Here is a 17,617-nt window from a genome sequence, read left to right as displayed (position 1 = left end):
TTAGGTAAAGCCATGCCACCTTCTGCCTGAGGTCTTTGTAGGGTTGCTCTTTGGATACATGAGTGTTTTGAGTTCCAAATAAATGAGGTTATAGTTGAATCTAATTGCTTAAAAAAACGATTTATTGATATATATTGGAATGTTTTGAAATAAAAAAAAAAGTTTAGGAAGGATATTCATCTTAACGTTAATTCTTCCGGCTAGAGTGAGATGAAGGGTTGACCATCTATGCAAGTATTGCTTCATTTTTTTTCCATACAGATGGCAAAATTTTGTTGATAAAGAGCTTTATGTTTACTTGTGATATTTACCCCCAGGTATTTAAACTGATCTGCTATGGTAAAAGGTAGGGTGTCCAACCTAATATTATATGCTTGTGAATTTACTGGAAAGAGTATACTTTTATTCAGATTAATTCTGAAACCAGGTATCTTTTGAAATTCTGTGAGTGCTGTCAAAACTGCAGGCACAGTGTTTTCTGGGTCTGATATATATAAAACCATATCATCTGTATATAGAGAAATTTTCTGTTCCAGTCCTTCTCTGATAATCCCCTTTAACTGATAAGAATTTCGACAGTGAACCACCAGTGGTTCAAAGGCGATTGCAAACAGCAGTGGTGACAAGGGGCATCCTTGTCTGGTGCCACGTTCTAGCTTAAAGTAGTCTGAACAAATGTTAATACAAACTGAAGCTTCTGGATTGGTATACAGTAGTTTGATCCATGCACAAATATTCGGGCCAAACCCAAATTTCTCCAATGCAGTGAAAAGGTAGTTCCATTCAATCATATCAAACACTTTTTCTGCGTCTAATGGTAGTAATATCTCTGGGGTGTTTGACTTTGCTGGTGAATATATTACATTAAACAGGCGTCAGATTGGAAGATAAGTGTCGGCCTTTTAATAAATCCAGTTTGATCCTGTGATATCACCGAGGGCAGCACTTTCTCCATCCTTCTAGCTATAATTTTTGAGAGTCTTATTATTCAGGAGTGAAACTGGTCTGTATGATGCACATTGTAACAAGTCCTTATTTTGTTTAGGAAAGATGGTGATGAATGCTTGACGAAAAGTTTGAGGTAGAATTTGATTGTCTCTAGCTTCTGTAAGTGTTGCCAATAAGAGAGGAGCTAGCTGCGTGGAGTGGAGAATTTCTTATAAAATTCTACAGGGTAGCCATTAGGGCCTGCTGATTTCCCGCTTTGAAGTGACTTTATAGCATCTAGTAATTCTGATAGGGTCAGAGGTTTATCCAGTTCCTCAGCACTTAAAGCATCTATTTGTGGTGTCTGTATGTATCCAGAAATGCATTAGATTGTATGTTGTAGGATTTATAATAATCTCTAAATGTGTGCATTATATTTTTATGGTCAATGATTTCTTCTCCATTCGTGTTGGCGATTATTGGGATTGCATTGCGAACTTCTTGTTTGTGAATTTGTTAAGCTAAAAGCTTATTAGCTTTTTCTCCGTGTTCATAGTAATGATGTCTTGACTTATAAATAGTTTCATTTAGTTGTCAAAATGTTGAGTTCTGTATGCAGAGCTTCACTTGGACACCTGGCTTGTTCTTCATCTATTCTAGTAATATCGCGTCTTAGTTCTGACGCTTTCTGGATTCACTGTACTAATTACTTTCATAATTTTGAACACTTCAATCATGTCCAGTCTTTAAAAATTCCATTTACTTAAACCAAAAAGGTTCACCTCCTACAATCTTTGATTAAAATTCATACCTTTCAGTCCCTGAATCAGCCTAGTCACAGCCTAGCACTGCTATGATTTTCTTTCTTCATGGAATCCAAAACTGCACGCTGTACTTAAGATGTGGCCTCAACAGTGCATTAAAAGATTTAAGTATAACCTTCCTAAAACTTGTACTCTATACATTGTGATATATAACCTATCATTCTGTTACCCTTCTTAAATGGCTTTTGTTACAATATCTGGACATAGAAAGTGAAGAGTCCACCAAGACTCTAATAAGGGGTACTTTCAAGTTACAGAACTCCCACTGTGTATATAACTAACATTTTACTTCCTACCTGTAATCCCAAGCCTGTAATCTCTCCAAGTCACAGCAATACAGCCGATTCTATAGTATGTGCCATTCCAGTTAATTTGGCATCACCAACTAATTTAACCAGCTTTTTCATTATATTCCTGTCCAGGTAATTTAACTTAGATACACCTTGTGTTTTAGCCAATATTGCACTCATCTACTACTCACTATGCTCTGAACACCCATTTTGTTTAGTTTTATTCCAACCTCTCAAGTGGGCCCTTTGCTGTCTGAAGACTCAACATTTGAACAGAGCTAGAGCCACAAATATCACTGCAGTTAAAAGAACAAGACATCTATAGATAGGATTACCAACTTTACTTTCAGCCCTAACATGTATTTTTCTAGTCAGCAGTCATTCATTGTCCTCTTTTTAGTGGGGTGGGTACTAAAATGTAATACCCTTACTGAAATTACTATTCCTTCTTTTAACATTAATAACCTCACAGACAGTTAAGATAAGGCTACTGAAACTTAAATTTCACACTGAGCTGTAACTAGGATTGTACCTTAAGCAATTATGTCTGTATTCATCCAGTAGATACGTCGGTGACATTTCAATTTATGGCACATTATAAACAGTAAATCTTTTACCAATTCCTACCAAATGGCATTTAACGGATAATTGCATTGTATGGTAAACTGCAAATATTTATGCTAAGGTCTAAATTTCATTACTTAAGCTTCTAACCTACATTTAGACAGGCAGCACAGCTAGTTGCTCCTTTAAACATATAAATTAGTCTGAGCTACTTACCATTTCTCTGGTCTCCTTGGTGTACTGAAAACTGTCGGGTAGTAATTCTATGTTCGTGGCACGTTCAAGTTTGTCCCGGCGATCAGTGGATATGTTAAACTGCACATGGTCACCCTCCAGCAACGTTACTTTGGACTTGGTATCTTTATCTCCAAAGAAGAGCTCCTTCTCAGTATAATTTATTCGTGCTCTGATTCGGCCTGGTAGTGGGTCATTCTATAACACATTAATTGGTATTCAAAGCAGTTAAAAGCATCATCTGACACTTTCATACTAGGTAATATACAGTGAAAAGTGACACCTTCACTTTGTTCACATTTTGTTCTGTTGCAGCCTTAGGCTAAAATTTAAATTTGTTTTTGTCCTTCAGCACAGAACACTCAATATCCCAGATTGACAAAGCTAAAAAAAAAAAAAGTTAGAAATGTTTGCACATTTACTAAAAATAATAAAAAAAAGAACTATCACATTGAAACAAGTATTTAGGCCCTTCCCTAAGTACTTAGTTGATGCGCATTTAGACGCAATAAGCACACGGGAATTTGGCAATTTTTATTCTTCTCTACAGATTTTCTCAGCTTATGTCAAGCTGGATGAAGACTGTTCAAAAACAGCTATTTTCAGATCTCTCCAGAGATGTTCGCATGGGTTCAAGTCCAAGTTCTAGCTGGACTACTTAGACATTTAGAGTTATTCAAATGCCACTCATGCGTTTGCTTTGGGCCTAGGGTTACTGTCCTGTTGGAAGGAAAATCTTTAGCAGAATTTTCATTAATGATCTATCGGTACTTTGCTCTAATCAGCATTTCCTTGACCCTGAGTAGCCTACCAGTCTGAACCCCTCAGGATGATGCTGCCACCACAATGCTTCAAGTTGGAATAGTACATTGCTTAGGTGAGAAGCAGCTCGTGATTTCCTTAAGATATGATGTCAATCTTGGTTTAATCTGAATTTTTGTAAATTCGAAGTAGGCCTCATGTGTCTTTTACAGAGGACAGACTGGTCACTATGCCATAAAGCCCAGACTGATGGAGTGCTGTAGTGATGGTTGTCCTTCTGGATGTTTCTCACATCTCAACACAGATTCCCTGAAGCTCAGCCAAAGTGACACACCGTGATCTTGGTCATATCCCTTAAAAAGGCCATTCTCTCCTGATTGCTCAGTTTGGCCGAGTGGCAGCTATAGGAAGAGTCGTCGTCGTTACAAACTTATTCCACCTAGTAATTATGGAGACCATAATGCTCTTAGAAACAATCAATGCTGCAGAAATGTGTTCCCTTTCCCAGATCTATCCCTTGACACAATCCTGTCTCGAAGTTTACAAGGCAATTCCTTCAGCTTGGTTTTTGCCCCGATACACATCGTCAACTATGGTGCCTTCTACAGCCAAATGTATGACTTTCCTAATCATGTCCAATCAACTGAATTAACAAACAGATTCCAAAAGTGTAGAAACACCTTAATGATGAGCAACAGAATGGAATGCACCTGTGCAAAAAAACACACATAATAGCAAAGGGTATGAATACTTGTGTTAATGTAATATTTCAGTTTTTTTTTTTTTTTTAAACTGGCAAGAATTTCTGAAATTTTGTTTTCATTCTGTCATTCTGAAGAACTGAGTGTTGCTTAATGAGGAAAAAATTAGTTTAAAACATCACATGGCTACAAAATACCCAAATTTGGGGAAAACAAAAAACAAAAAAGGGGTCCAAATTCTTTTATTCTCTAAGTCCTAAAACAAAAGCATTACCTTATTATTTTGATACTATAGTCAGAAATAATGCAAAACACATTCATAACACAGCTGTTAATACAGGCTTAATCTCCTTTCAATCCTTACTAATAATAGCATATGTGATTTTACTCTCAGATTAAAAGAAATATTTAATTGTGTTCTAGGTGTAGTAGTACTGTACACCATCCAATATCCAGACCATCCACAACCAGTAGGGCTAGTGCTATTCCCTTTAACTATTTATATAGTCTTAATTGTTTACTTTTGTACATTCTGGAGGTTTATGCCAGATATTTTTACCTTGATACTACTATTGCATGTTTATTGATATTGCAAAATGTGTTTAAAACTACAATCCTTGAAGCCTATGAAAACATTTATAATCCCAGGCCACCTTAAATTCCTTTGCACCTCCCCATCAGTGTCTTTTGTTTTACAAATGTGTCAATCAGCACTGGCAGCAGGCAGCCTGCTATCTCATCAAACACCCCCCACCACGGACAGAGCTGAAGTCAGTCACAAAATTCACAGAGCTCAAGTGTGTTTATCTGGGTGTGAGGTGCCTGGAGTGGTATAGGCTAAATATTATTTGGAATACATACAACGATCTGTGTAAATGTAGGATGACAGAAAAAATGCAAGCAAACTTTTTCCATGTTATACTAATAATGACATGAAGTGTACAATGTTTGAAAACTGTAGTCCACATATCAAATAAACATATGCACTTTTATTCAAGAATATATAAAAAAAAAAAAAACTATTCAATTTACATGTTGTCAGTTAAAAACCCAAGCTCAAATGTCAAATCGACAGAATGTGATGCATTCTCAGATAGTGCAGAGGTAAAAAGTGCTGCTGTATAACCAAAAAGTTCTGGGTTCGAGTCCCAGCGCTCCACGTTTTGAGTAGTGAGCTGCTATTATTACTATTGTAGCGTTCCAGCCAGGTTGAAGACTTTTTTTTGGAGTGACTGTTGGGTCCGATTGAGGGAGAGAGGAGTACAGCACAGAAGACTGACAGCGGGATATTGATTGATGTGGTAATGGGGGGCAGGACCCAGGACGGGAGGAGGGTGTAGAGGGAGCTAGAAGGTTGGGTGTTGAGGTTACAAAGTCGGCGTTCTTTTCTTGATTGTTCAAGTAAACTTGTGAGACTTTACTATGTCTTTTTTTTTTTCTTCTTCTCTTTTCCAACCTGACGCGGAGGTCGCTACACTATAATAAAAACATGCATTTGATTCGAGTCCGTAAAACCTGGGGGGTATTTTCCGTACGTAGCTTAAATCATCCGAGATCAGATGCCTGATCTTGGATGTGTTAATGCCGGTGAAACTCATCCGGGATAAGTCAGTTTTTCAAACGCAGCTGTGTAGTAGATTAGTCTAGCTGGATCTAATCATCCGAGATGAATGTGCACACCTGCGCTGATTGAAAAGCCCATATATATTAAGTCTAGAAAACATGATCAGCAAGTGGCTCTGAGGCTAGGGATCTGCACTGGCAATCGGAAGGTTGCCGGTTCGAATCCCGTAAATGCCAATAGGAACTCTGCTCTGTTGGGCCCTTGAGCAAGGCCCTTAACCTGCAACTGCTGAGATCTTTGAGTAGTGAGAAAAGCGCTATATAAATGCAAAGAATTATTATTATTATTATTATTATTATAAGTCTTTGATAGGCTGTAACAAAATGACAAAAGAACGGGCGCATTTGTTTTTTTTATTATTCAGTTTAATTCTGTCAGTGATATTCACATGATATAATGAACTTGCCTCTCCCTCTCTGAGCCGATGGTGTTAATCTCCATTCTCTTCACAAGAGCAGTGATGACCACAGTTGGTGCTCTCGTTGATGCCGGCTCAGAACTATCTGTTGTGGCAGCAATCAAAGATATGATGTCCCATGACCACCTTTTAATTATCAAGTGGCATTTGTTCTTTGACAACAAAGACACCCGTGTAGAACGTGTGGAAAAACGACAGATCTGTGGTGATTTCAGACATCTAGCAACATTTTGTAGAGAGCCGTGTTTTAAGTTACAACCCAAAGCAAAGGTTTTCCGAGTCTATGGTCATAAAGCTTATAGAGCAGTTTCTGGAAAAAGCCAGAACCATAACAATAGACAGCTTCCTCACAGCGCTTTCACTGGCTAATAGACTGCTGCACAGCAACACAGCTCTGCTTGGCACCATAAGTAAAATGGGATTTCCACATGCAGCTATAGTCACTTTAGTATGAGAGCAATTTGCCACACTAGTGTTTATATCTTGCAGTGCCATGCCAGTGTATGTCCCCAAAAAGCCTAAGAATGCCTTGCAATTTTCCTGTCATCCAACACTTACACAGATCGTTGTAGACACGGAACTCACATGAAATGTATTCCAAGTAACGATATATTATTTACTTTATATAATTCCAGGCACCTCAGACCCAGTTAAACGCACTCAAGCTCTACAAATTTTGCGACTGACTTCACATCAGTTGGAGGTAGGGGATAGGATAGCAGGCTACTTGTGCTGATTGATACCTTTGCAAAACAAAAGATGCTGATGGAGAGGTGTGAAGGAATTTAAGGTGGCCCAAGATTGAGTTTTTTCATAGGCTTCAGGAATTCTAGTGTTAATATTAAAAGACATTCTGTAAAGCTCAAGGGCCTAAATTAGGGCACAAGAGAGTAATTAATTAATTTTGTCTCTCTACTTCGAAGCACCACTTAAATCTCTCTCAAGATCTGGAAAACTTCTACTGGGGATAGAATACAATCTTTAAACTATAAAAATGGACTTGTGTAACCTGCAGAGGATTGGAGAACTTGTTTACACTTTGAGACTCAACTGTGGAAACTGCTAGGTTATGCAAATGGTGGTGTTTAGTTTTTGTTCTGGACCAGTGTTTCCCAAGCTCGGTCCCGGGGAACCCCTGTGGCTATAGGTTTTTGTTCCAACCAGCTTCTGTTTTTAATTGAACTCCTGGGCTAATTAAGTGAATTGATATTTCCCAAGTTCTGTGTTTAGGGAACAATGTATAAATTAGAAAACTAAGTTTGCTTTAAAAAAAAAAAAAAAAAATTAAAATTAAATTAAAATGTACCAAGCAGTTATATGGGAATAATGTATTTTTTTTTTCTTTTTAACAGTACTTTCAACTCGATTTTCATTCTACTTTTCTAGGTCTTGTAATTGTTTAATTAATCCATTATATACTAATTAGTGGGTCTGACTCTAAAGTAGTTGCAGCCTTTGATTATTCAGTACTGTTTACCTGGGTGTCTGATCTGCTTGTTTTAAATTGTCATTATTAAGATACAACGAAGGGGGAAAAACTGCACAGAGAAAGGGCAAAGTATAATGAAATCAACAAAAGAGAGTTAAGCATTTAAATCTATAGCAAAAGCAGAACAATTTCTAAATGCTTATAAATGTAAAAAATCATGCTGCTATTCTTTTCTGAATGTCAAATAAAAGAAAAAAAAACAGCTAATTAAATGAGATCAGTGCTATCAGGTGTTGTCACTGATTAGGAATCTGGTTGGAACAAAAACCTGCAGCCACAGGGGTTCCCCAGGACTGAGTTTGGGAAACACTGCTCTGGACAATGCCTAACAATTGAATGTTCATGAAATTAAACACAGAAAATATATTTATGACATCAGAATTTCCAATTTAGAACACACTGCACATGTATTCAAGTTCTTTTTCACATACTTCTGGACAGGTATGCATTCCTATGTATTAAGCGGAGCATGCAATATAATACTGCATATAACATGACTACATTCTTAAATTTGCTTAATCCAATTCAGGGTTTTGGTTCAGTGTTGGTTGGAACCCATTAAGAACCAGATCAAATATTTGATATATGGCCATTTTTGTCACTTCCCCAAATACTGAAATTCTTCAATTACAACAGTGTCCTTAATCTTACATAAGCATTCCACTCATCAATAATATTCATCATTTTGATTGCTGATAAGATTGTACACTGACATAAAACCGGAGGAAATAGCTGTCCAGTCAAATATGACACTTTATATAAATATATACACATACCTACACACAAAAAAATTAACATACCTGATTTTTGTTAGGTACTTTGGGAATCACTTTGGTCACCACGCCCTCAAATTGCTCAATGCTTATATCTTCAAAGATAACTGTTCCTTGAGGTAGCAGTCTCACTTCTGTGGCAACTTCCTTTCCCTTGAAAGAGACCAATATATTTGACAATTTAAGAACACAAGACAGCAAGGCTGTCTAATCAAATGTCACTGAACCACTGGCTATTTTACCTCACTAATTTCAGCAAGGCACTGTATTTTACATATCTATTTTTTTGAATCAAGTCCACAATCAGCCTTTTTAAATTTTGTTTATTACCTAGCACTGTAATTAGTAAAAACATCATTAGTGGAAGCAAATAACCTCGCGTTTCTTGAAAATGCAGACAAGGCATTTTATAACAGATTTTACTTCCTCACCACCCTGTTTTTGGATCTACAATGGCACTAAGAACAGATTCTGAAATGCTTATCTAATATCTTAAAGTACTATTCTACTGTCAGGCCCATTCTGACCCATTCTTGAGCCTCTGGTCCCCGACTTAAAGCCAATTTATATTAAAACCATTGACCCATTGCAGCTAATACATGACATGGCCAAGAATAGGTGTAGACACCTCTAAATTACTAACTTCTGGTGTCTCAGATGCATGCACTGTCTTGAAGTGCAACAAATCAAGCATACAATATTGTTTGACAAAACACTGCCAGTAGAATGAGCCATACTGAAGAGTTGTGACTTTTAAAAGTGTCACTGTTATAGGATGTCATCTTTGCCTCAAGGAAATAGGTGAAATTTCTGGTCTGCTAGATCTACTCCAGTCAACTGTGAGAGCTATTATGAAGTGGAAGGAACAACAGGTCAACTACAAAATGGTAGACCATGGAAATTCAGTGAGGGTGCCAAGAGTTCTGAAGCATGTTGCATGTTTGAAAAGGGGAAAAACACTTTGGGACTGTATAGTGCCTACTGTAAAGTGTGGTGGAGGAGGGATGATAGTCTGGGGCTGTTTTTCAGTATTTGGGCTAGGCCCCTCGATTCCAGTGACAAGTACCATTAATGCTACAGCATACAAAGACATTTCAGACAATTGCTCATTTCCAACTTTGTGTCAACAGTTTGGTGAAGGCCCTTTTCTGTTCTGGCATGACTGTACCTCTGAGCACAAAGCCAGGTCCATAAAGAGATGGAGGAACTCTAGTAGGCTATAGTAAGCCCTGACCTCAACCCTACTGAACAGTTACAGGATGAACTGGAACGCCAACTAGAAGCCATGTCTTCTCATCTAACATACTGTTGTTCTCACAAGTCTACATACCCTGGTAGAATTTGTAAGAAGTGTGCCATACTTTAAAGAAAGGATAACTGATCAGGCAAAACACAATTCATTTACTTTTAATGGAATCCAAGTTAAACTATAAGGCATCCGAGAATAGCATAACCATTAAACATAATAAAGAAAATAATGAGATAGTCGCTGTTCAAAATTTTGCATGCCCTTAGTTCTTAATACTGTTTATTGCCTCCTTTAGCATCAGTGATTACATGCAGTCTTATGATAGCTGTGGAGGAAGCCCTTGATTTTCTCAGGTGGTAGAGCTGCCTGTTCTTCTTGTCAAAAAGCCTCCAGCTCCCATAAATTCATGGGTTGTCTTGCATGATTTGCACATTTGAAATCTCCCCAAAGTGGCTCAATGAAATCGTGGTCAGGAGACTGTAATGGCCACTCCAGCACCTTCAATTTCTTCTGTTGTAGCCACCGAAGGGTCAACTTGGCCTTGTGTTCTGGATCAGTGTCATGTTGGAAGATCCAAGAGTGTCTCATGCACTGCTTCCAGAATGATCAATGCAAGTTGTTCTCCAATATTTTCAGGTAACATGCTGCATTCATCTTGCCATCAATGTTCACTAAGTTACCTGTGCCGCTGTAGCTCACAGCCCCCCAAAACAGAGATCCACCTCCATGATTCACAGTAGGGATTGGTGTACTTTTGGTCATGAGCTTATTGCATCCTCTACAAACATAGCATTTATTGTTGTGACAATTAAGTTCAATTTTGGTCTCATCACTGAAAAGGGACTTTGTTCCAGAAGTTTTGGTCTCATCTTGATGTTGTTTGGCATATCGTATTGTAAGTGGGCTGTTTTATGGAGTTGGTACAGTTAAGGCTTTTTTCCTGCAACTCAAATGAGCAGCCCATTTTTATTCAAGTGCCTCCTTAGTGTGCATCTTGAAACAGCAACACCACTTGTTTGCAGAGAAGCCTGTATCTCAGCTGAAGTGTGTTTTTCTTGGCAGCTAGACAAATGATCCTGGCAGTTGTGGCTGAAATCTTGGTTGGTCTACCAGACTACGGCTTGGTAACAACAGAACCCCTAAATTTCTACTTTTATTATTAGAGCGTGAACACTACTGAAAGGCATTTTCAGATCTCTGGATATCTTTTTATATTCTTTTACTGATTTATACAAATCAACAACCTTTTCTTGCAGATCTTTTGCAACAGTTTTTTTTTTTTTTTTTTTTTTTGCTTTTCCCATGGCTTGCTATCCAGCAAGGTTATTGCAGCTTTGCATGAACTTAAATTGGGAATGTATACACACACAGATTAGAATGAAAAGTTACAGGTGTGGACACTCGCCCTTAATTACCCTTAATTTGTTTGCATCTTATCAGCCCCAACATTCAAGGGTATGTCAAGTTTTGGGCTCATCTGGGTTATTTCAGTTATTAGGAATTAAAAAAGGCACACACAATTAGGTGGATAATAAATTGCTTTACCTAAGCACACGCGGCAATTAAAAGGAAAGCTTTCTGCAAGATTACTTGTAATTTTCCAAACAATGTACAATATTTCACAAACTAGAGGGCTTCGCTCGCCAGCCCTCCGTGCCTGCTTTGCTTCCGCAGTTTCAGATGCGCGTTGTAGGCGCCTATGTTCATTGTATTTGTCCATGCTGGCGCGTTTTTGTAGCTCCATTAGTCGAGCTGTTTGGTTCTGGAGCCGAGACAGTTTTGCTTCCGCGGTTTCAGATGTGCGTAGTAGGCGCCCACGTTTATTTTCTTTATCCATGCGGGCTTGTGTTTGTAGCTCCGTTAGTTGAGCTGGATCATTTTGGAGCCGTGACCGTGACTCCATTAGTTATCCGTTGTTCACCGTTAGTAATATGGATAATTGCAGTTACTGTTATACTGTTAATACTGAGCATTTTCTGTGGTTGTACTGTCAATGATGTATCACTGTAATGTGATTTGCATATCAGTTGCGCTCGTTTGTTTTGAACCCGTGCCTGCTTTGCTTCCGCAGTTTCAGACACGCGTTGTGGGCGCCTGCGTCCATTGATCTTATCCAGGTGGGCTCGTGTTTGTATCGTTGAGCTGTATTGTGTTTGAATTTGGTGTAAAGCGTTCAGCGGTTTGTACAATCCCAAGCAGCACATCACTCCGCAGTAGTGCCACTCACAATATGGCGGTGACGCCTGCGCCTTCACTCTGCAGTAGTGCCACTCACAATATGGCGGTGACACCTGCGCTTTCACTCTGCAGTAGTGCCACTCACAATATGGCGGTGACGCCTGCGCCTTCCGTACTATGTCGGGTTTCACTATGCTGTGTAGGCGTTTTTGCCTTTCGTAGTTTCCCGCGCCTTCAGTACTATCTGTGGACCTGTGGGGCCTCAGTAGCCTCTTCCGTTTGAATCTGGGCTGCAGCGCAGAATCCTCTTTTTTGTGTGGATGTGTCGTTAGTCGTTAGCTATGGGCGCGTTGTTGCTTCATTTCTCATTCACGTCAGTTGAGCTCATTCATGCTTGGGCCATGACTCCTTCATTCGCGGTGGATACGACTTCGCTTGCGGTTTATGAGACGCGCGCTGTACGCGCCTGCACAGTATGTCTCATGGTCCCATCGCCGTGTACCTGCGTCCATGCCATCCGGTTTACCATTCTCAGTTAGTAATATGGATTCCGCCAAGGTATGTAAACTGATAAGCACAACTAAATACTAGAGCTCACAAATGCTCATTTAGCCTATAAAGTGTACAAAGTCCAACAGACACACTCCATAATATTGCATAAAGTATTCCCAAAAGATGGAAGCCATTATATCTACACCGACAAACTCCATATTAATACCCATGGTTTTCGAATGGGATGTCCAAAAAAAATCATATAGGTGTGATTCTAAAGTGTCCAAAAACTTAAGCCATATAGCCAATTTTTGTAAAAGAAGTGAATGGACAGAGCATTATAGTTAAATAACAGGATTTCCCACAAACAAATGGCAACTGGCAACACTGGCATCCCCTCAGCTCTAGAACTGTCTTTTCAGTCAGAGGGGGAGAAAAAGTAATAGCCAGTAAAATAAAGCTCAGATGCAATTTCAAATTATAAATATATTCCTTTTGTCATTACATCAAATAACACAGTAGCTGGCTGGACAAAGATGAAATGATTGTATGAATACTAAAGTTGAAAAGGCATGACATACAGTGCATCCGGAAAGTATTCACAGCGCATCACTTTTTCCACATTTTGTTATGTTACAGCCTTATTCCAAAATGGATTAAAATTTTTTTCCCCCTCAGAATTCTATACACAACACCCCATAATGACAACGTGAAAAAAGTTTACTTGGTTTTTACAAATTTATTAAAAAAAAAAAAAAAAAAAAATTCAGAAATCACATGTACATAAGTATTCACAGCCTTTGCCATGAAACTCAAAATTGAACTCAGGTGCATCCTGTTTTCCCTGATCATCCTTGAGATGTTTCTGCAGCTTCATTGGAGTCCACCTGTGGTAAATTCAGTTGACTGGACATGATTTGGAAAGGCACACACCTGTCTATATAAGGTCCCACAGTTGACAGTTCATGTCAGAGCACAAACCAAGCATGAAGTCAAAGGAATTGTCTGTAGACCTCCAAGACAGGATTGTCTCGAGGCACAAATCTGGGGAAGGTTACAGAAAAATGTCTGCTGCTTTGAAGGTCCCAATGAGCACAGTGGCCTCCATCATCCATAAGTGGAAGAAGTTTGAAACCACCAGGACTCTTCCTAGAGCTGGCCGGCCATCTAAACTGAGCGATCTTAGTCTTGAAGGGCCTTAGTCAGGGAGGTGACCAAGAACCCGATGGTCACTCTGTCAGAGCTCCAGAGGTCCTCTGTGGAGAGAGGAGAACCTTCCAGAAGGACAACCATCTCTGTAGCAATCCACCTATCAGGCCTGTATGGTAGAGTGGCCAGACGGAAGCCACTCCTTAGTAAAAGTCACATGGCAGCCCACCTGGAGTTTGCCAAAAGGCACCTGAAGGACTCTCAGACCATGAGAAAGAAAATTCTCTGGTCTGATGAGACAAAAATTGAACTCTTTGGTGTGAATGCCAGGCGTCACGTTTGGATGAAACCAGGCACCGCTCATCACCAGGCCAATACCATCCCTACAGTGAAGCATGGTGGTGGCAGCATCATGCTGTGGGGATGTTTTTCAGCGGCAGGAACTGGGAGACTAGTCAGGATAAAAGGAAAGATGACTGCAGCAATGTACAGACACATCCTGGATGAAAACCTGCTCCAGAGCGCTCTTGACCTCAGACTGGGGTGACGGTTCATCTTTCAGCAGGACAACGACCCTAAGCACACAGCCAAGATATCAAAGGAGTGGCTTCAGGACAACTCTGTGAATGTCCTTGAGTGGCCCAGCCAGAGCCCAGACTTGAATCTGATTCAACATCTCTGGAGAGATCTTAAAATGGCTGTGCACCGATGCTTCCCATCCAACCTGATGGAGCTTGAGAGGTGCTGCAAAGAGAAATGGGCGAAACTGGCCAAGGATAGGTGTGCCAGGCTTGTGGCATCATATTCAAAAAGACTTGAGACTGTAATTGCTGCCAAAGGTGCATCGACAAAGTACTGAGCAAAGGCTGTGAATACTTATGTACATATGATTTCTCCGTTTTTTTATTTTTTAATACATTTGCAAAAACCTCAAGTAAAACTTTTTTTCACGTTGTCATTATGGGGTGTTGTGTGTAGAATTCTGAGGAGAAAAAAAAAAAGAATTTAATCCATTTTGGAATATAACAAAATGTGGAAAAAGTGATGTGCTGTGAATACTTTCTGGATGCAACGTATAAAAGGTATAATTTGGGAGTATGGTAGTGTATGTTATACAGGGAAACTAAACTTCATCCATGCTTGAAGTAGCTTTAAATCCATTTTACCTGCTCTGTGCTTTGACATAATGGGTCATGCAGAAAATGTAAATCTTCTATATGTCTGTTTAGTGGTCCCACCACTATCTTTTAAGGAATCTATTAAAGCTTCATTCAATATTTACATAAACCCAAGGCCCATTAAAAGATTTTAAGGACTAAAACTTTTCAATTAGAGCCTAGGTACTTACGTTTCGGTCTTTGATAGTAAATTCCACATCGTCACCAGCCTGCAATGTTTCCAAATCTCCTTTAAACTCACTATAGTGGAAGAAAATCTCCTTCACGACATCTCCCCTTTCAATAAACCCAAAAGCCTCCTGTTTAAAGAAACAAACAAAAAACCCAACAGTTAGCAGCGTTATGAAAGGCTTATATAGTGAGAATTACATTGCTTACGGACATATTACTTTGATACTTATAAACAGAATTTTTAAAGTTTCATGAACCAGAAGAGGAAGCTTACCTTGGTTGCACAAACCACTCCCTGACAGCGAGCTTGTTTCTTCTTCACCAGCACAATATTATGTGCACTCACTGCCCCAGTACTGAGAAGACAGATAAGCAGAGATATTTCTCATAAGACTCTGGCTTTCAAAATAAATTATATTTAACCTCCTATGAGTTATTTTTTTTCTCCGAACATGTAAAAAGCATTGCATTTTTGGCTTGAAAAATTATTATATATATTTTTATTAAATCTCATCTTTCTAATGTAAAACAAGCAAAACACTAAAAGTACAAAGTCAGAATTTTAAAAATTATGATACAAATAATGATGAATAATATGAAAAGAATAAAAATAATGATACTAATATCATACACACTGTCACACTGTTATCTGAATGAGAAAACTGCTTGGGTGTACAGCCAATTACCAAACACTGTTCAGCTTAACTGTCTCAACAACAATTCTTTCGATCATGTCATCAAGTAAATAAGTAAATCTTGGCTATCAATGTTTACTTTTATTCCTGGCTGCCCCACAAAATCAAAACAAGGTGATGCTGGTTTATTTGAAGCAGGGTCAAACGAAACCCAAAACGGGATTGTACATCACTTTTGGTTTCACTGTGTTTCATTTTCACTGCCTGAATACATATTCACTTCATCATCAACTGCTGGTGAGAGGTTCCTCAACATCACCACTCATGTCACTGTCAAGAGCATGCAAAACCTGGGCTGCTGAAAAAATTCTTATGAGACGCCGTTATGAGGTTAGGAGAAGACGTGTCAACACCGATGTCATGGTAATGCTCGGATCTGGCTTATATAAGACATGCCCATACTTTGCCTGCATAATACTAGGCACTAATGCTGTTGGTACTTTATTAGACCTGAGGATTATTCAGGCGGTTACTTATGCGAGACTGTTCTATTCCGTTGCCCGAGTGACACTCGGGACTAGCGGGTTTTTCTTGGCCAGAGTAACGCTCAGGTCTAACGCTAGGGATGTTAAAGAACACACAACCCCTCTAAGATGAATGCAGTACTTGGACCAAAACTAAAAATGTCAAGATTTTTACATAACTACTCTTTACACAATCAGAGGAAGAAGTGGGTTAATATCCTTGTGAAGTGCTTTGTATAAGGAACAGGAAAAGATACACAGGTAGAAAACCTGAAGCAGTTACGGTGATAAATGTGCAAATGAGATATATTTCTGCAGCTAAAGCAATGTGTAAGACAAGGTTCAAAGTGAATTACCGCTACAAGAGAGATCCATTAAAAAGAACACCCTTGAAGAGTTGGATGAAGACTGATGTCCCTAATGCAGAGAAAACTACAAAACTACCAACATCTGGGCCAGGTAGGCAAAGTTATAGGTGATGCACCAGGATTCAGGAGCCACTATATTTGCAGCAACAATCATAGAAGGTGGTTTTACGTGAAACGTACTTCAGAGTTTCATGTAGGTTGCAAATAACCACAAGGTTTTATCACCAGGGTCACTGTGGTAGATTTTGTTTTGTCTATCTGTTTTTTTGTCACCTACAGACACTCTCAACCCATTTGAGTATAAATAGGATATTTTGGGGCTTGTTGGTAAAGGGGTGGAAAACCTCTAGAGCTAAGAGAGGAGGCCAAGACTAGTCACAGAAAACTGCCTCTTAACCTTGGTCCAGGGGGTCAAACCAAAAAGCAGCACACAGAAGCATCCGTGTTTTACTCTTCTACCAGTAGCCCATAAGGCCTGGAGTCTGAAAATAATGAAGTGAACAAACAATCTTAATCACCATGTGTCAAATGGTATAGGACCATTAACACTAGCATCAGCAAATTCATAGACTGTTTGTAATCCTAACAGTTAGCCATAATTTTAGTAAGAAATACTTAAAGTTATATGTATTATAAGGCAAACACACATATTTACACTTCTGAAGTGCATCTTTTTGTTGCCACTGTGTACTATAATCAACTGTGCTAAGGAGAGAGTAAAAATTGAATTGTACTATGTGCACATTGACAAACAAATACTTGAACTTAAAAGATATGTGATGTGTAAAGAAACTGTGCCACCTAATTTACCACACAAGCAAGAATAAGGTGCTGTTTAGTCCAGCCACAACTTTTTATTGTAGTCAAAAACCTGGGGTATAAATAAATGAAAATGAAATGCATGCTATTAAATTTTTGATTGTAACAGAATTAGCTAGACTGTTCATTATTTGTAGTAGTTTACTAGTTAGCAAACATACATTTGGATTTTTTTGGGCAAAATCATATTTGGTCATAATACACAAACTTGGTGAAACAAAATGCAGCTGACATATTTAGGTACCTAG

The 17,617-nt window shown here is 38.8% G+C and overlaps 1 protein-coding gene across 4 annotated transcripts in view; it reads right to left on the bottom strand.

The window, feature by feature from the left end:
• csde1 (cold shock domain containing E1, RNA-binding) overlaps positions 1-17,617 on the bottom strand; it is an 83,496-nt gene that overhangs the window by 29,276 nt on the left and 36,603 nt on the right. For all 4 annotated transcript variants that reach the window (XM_051924411.1, XM_028796434.2, XM_028796436.2 and 1 more), the window contains 4 exons: positions 15,298-15,379; positions 15,023-15,151; positions 8,634-8,759; positions 2,822-3,037 (listed from right to left, as the gene is read on the bottom strand). In XM_051924411.1, coding sequence (XP_051780371.1) covers positions 2,822-3,037; positions 8,634-8,759; positions 15,023-15,151; positions 15,298-15,379 — 553 coding nt within the window. The remainder of the gene's footprint in view (positions 1-2,821; positions 3,038-8,633; positions 8,760-15,022; positions 15,152-15,297; positions 15,380-17,617) is intronic.

This window comes from Erpetoichthys calabaricus, chromosome 3, assembly GCF_900747795.2.
Source record: "Erpetoichthys calabaricus chromosome 3, fErpCal1.3, whole genome shotgun sequence".
NCBI classification, from domain to species: Eukaryota; Metazoa; Chordata; class Cladistia; order Polypteriformes; family Polypteridae; genus Erpetoichthys; species Erpetoichthys calabaricus.
This window is presented reverse-complemented; position numbering and strand designations above follow the sequence as displayed.